The following is a 2,309-nucleotide window of genomic DNA, read 5'->3' as shown; positions in this document are numbered from 1 at the left end:
ATTCGAAATTTTAATAACCTCTTAGATTCTTTTTTGACAAGCCCACAACCTCTTCAAGCAACACACAATCGATGATCACTATGCAATAACAACTTTAAAAGGAAAGGAGAAAGAATAAAATTACAAGCACGAAAAAGATAAAAAGATTACATATCTTAGTAATATTGGCTCATGACGATGCAAGCAAAATGACCAAATTCTCACGGTTTAAAGAATTGGGGCAAAACTCATTTGGAACATTTTTTGAGGCTTCTAAACCATTTAAAAAAAAAAAAAAAAAAAAAAAAAAAAAAAAAATCCTATAGATAAACGAGCTTCTCAAAACGACGACGCTTCATCTTGTCAATAGACCACAAGGTCTTAGTATCAAAACTGAATAATAATTTCTCTTTCTCTCTCTCTCTTTCTTCTTTCGCTCACGCTGGATCCCTCGCAGAGTCGCTGAAATCGAAAGATCAACTCAAAATGCCCTCGCCGACGCCCTTTACAAACGCCTCAAATATGCTCCGGCACCGCCTTCTCCCTTCTCTCCGCACCCGCGGTGGAGCCGCCGCCGGACAGAGCCGGTGGACCAGTCCCGGCCACGAGGATCGTCCCAAGGGCTATCTTTTCAATCGGACGCCGCCTCCACCAGGTCAGTCCCGCAAATGGGAGGATTGGGAGCTTCCTTGTTATGTTACTAGTTTTCTTACTATCGTGATTCTTGGTGTTGGCCTCAACGCCAAGCCTGATCTCACAATTGAGACTTGGGCTCACCAGAAGGCCCTCGAGCGCCTTGAGATGGAGAAGCTGGGTGTCTCTGGCTCTGGATCATCTGAATCTGATTGAGTTTCGTGGTCCTTATGCACGTTTGGGAACTGGGTTGTCCGATTTTTATTCCTCTGTTGAAAAGGGATTTCGGAAATATGGGGGGTTTCATGAGATGGTGTCGATATCCTGTAGTTCAATAAGTTTTCCTACATGTTTTTGCTGGCTCTTTTGGAGCTTCAATAACTGCTTCATTTTTAATTGTTAGTTTGGACATATTTGACGTCGTAAATGTCAAGTATTTTGAGAAATTTAACTTTCTGCTATGTTTCAATTCAGTTTCCAATGTGAATTATATATACGGATTCTCTAATAATATAGTTCTGTTGGGTGTCTTATGACATTGATTTTCGTGAACCTTTTTTTTTCCCTTTTTTTAATCCATCTTCATTTTGTTGAATTAGTATGTTATCCCATTGCTCTGTTAAGTTTCATCTGTTGTTCAAATTCAGATTCATGATATTTACTGTGAAGCTAATAAGTACTCCGTTGCCTTTGTATCCTGTTAAAAATATCCGATAATGTTTATTGTGGTTGTAAAAATAATGAATTCATCCCTCCCATTGAATTGGGTGTTCTTTGTGAAGTTTGGATTTATAAGAATAGGAGGAATGATCTTTAACATGGAGAGCAGTAAAGATGATCTGTGGGAACACACTGTTTTGGTTTATTGCTCTTGATCTTCATTATCCAAAAGTTTTAGTCATCTTATGTCCATGGCTCGCCAACTGAAGATCAAATTTTCTACTCCAAGCCTAATTTTGGATCAGTCAATAAAGTTGGTTCTTAATTGAACGATACAGCTTATGTTATTAGATTTCAAGTTATGCTTATTGTTTACCGTATTGCTTATGTGGAATGTAGATCAAGTAATTACTGTTGTGGATTCACACCTGATCGTGAGATTTCACATTTAGATAAGGAGAAAAGCTTCTTTAGACACCCTACTGTTTATTTTAGTCCTAATCATACTACTAATAGTACATCTACTTTTGTAGTTCTGCCCTTTTTTCTTTCAGTACCTAACAAATTGGTCTGAAGCTTTGAGATCTGAAACTAGGTTAATTCTTCAAATTTTGGACACTAGGTCCCAATTCTGTGTTTCTAGAATAACTCAGAAGTTCAAGATGTTAAAAGATCCCTAGCTGCAAGCAAGGAAAAGATGATATTTGGTGCAAGATCGTTACAAGTAAATACAGCATTAATTCTCATGGATGATAAAAGTACATGATTCTTATCTTGACCTTGTGGCCTGTGCTTTTCCATAGCCCAATTGTTATCTCTTTGATGACTGGGTTCCTGCTTGGTAAGTTTCGTGGACTTGGCTAGATTTTGAGGACATATGGGTGGTAGGTTGGAGGTTTCTGTGTTCTTTTCCTGGGCATTTTGTGTTTGCGGGTTGCAAGTCTTTTAGTTTTAGATATTGCTTAAATGCAGTTCAAAGTTGGATCCTGGGTTTTAGATGACATCTTTATGTCTAAAGAGTCTTCCCCCTTCATCCA

The 2,309-nt window shown here is 38.2% G+C and overlaps 1 protein-coding gene across 1 annotated transcript; it reads left to right on the top strand.

The window, feature by feature from the left end:
* Positions 1 to 287: 287 nt before the first annotated feature.
* LOC120072731 (uncharacterized) lies at positions 288 to 1,164 on the top strand. The gene has a single exon (XM_039025201.2). The coding sequence runs from the start codon at positions 466 to 468 to the stop codon at positions 826 to 828; it is 363 nt and encodes a 120-aa protein (XP_038881129.1). The 5' UTR covers positions 288 to 465; the 3' UTR covers positions 829 to 1,164.
* The last annotated feature ends 1,145 nt before the right edge of the window (positions 1,165 to 2,309 follow it).

Source organism: Benincasa hispida, chromosome 3 (genome assembly GCF_027475165.1).
Source record: "Benincasa hispida cultivar pf3 chromosome 3, pf3_genome.v1.1, whole genome shotgun sequence".
NCBI lineage: Eukaryota > Viridiplantae > Streptophyta > Magnoliopsida > Cucurbitales > Cucurbitaceae > Benincasa > Benincasa hispida.
Note: the sequence above shows the minus strand (reverse complement) of the source record. Positions and strands in the feature narration are given on the sequence as shown.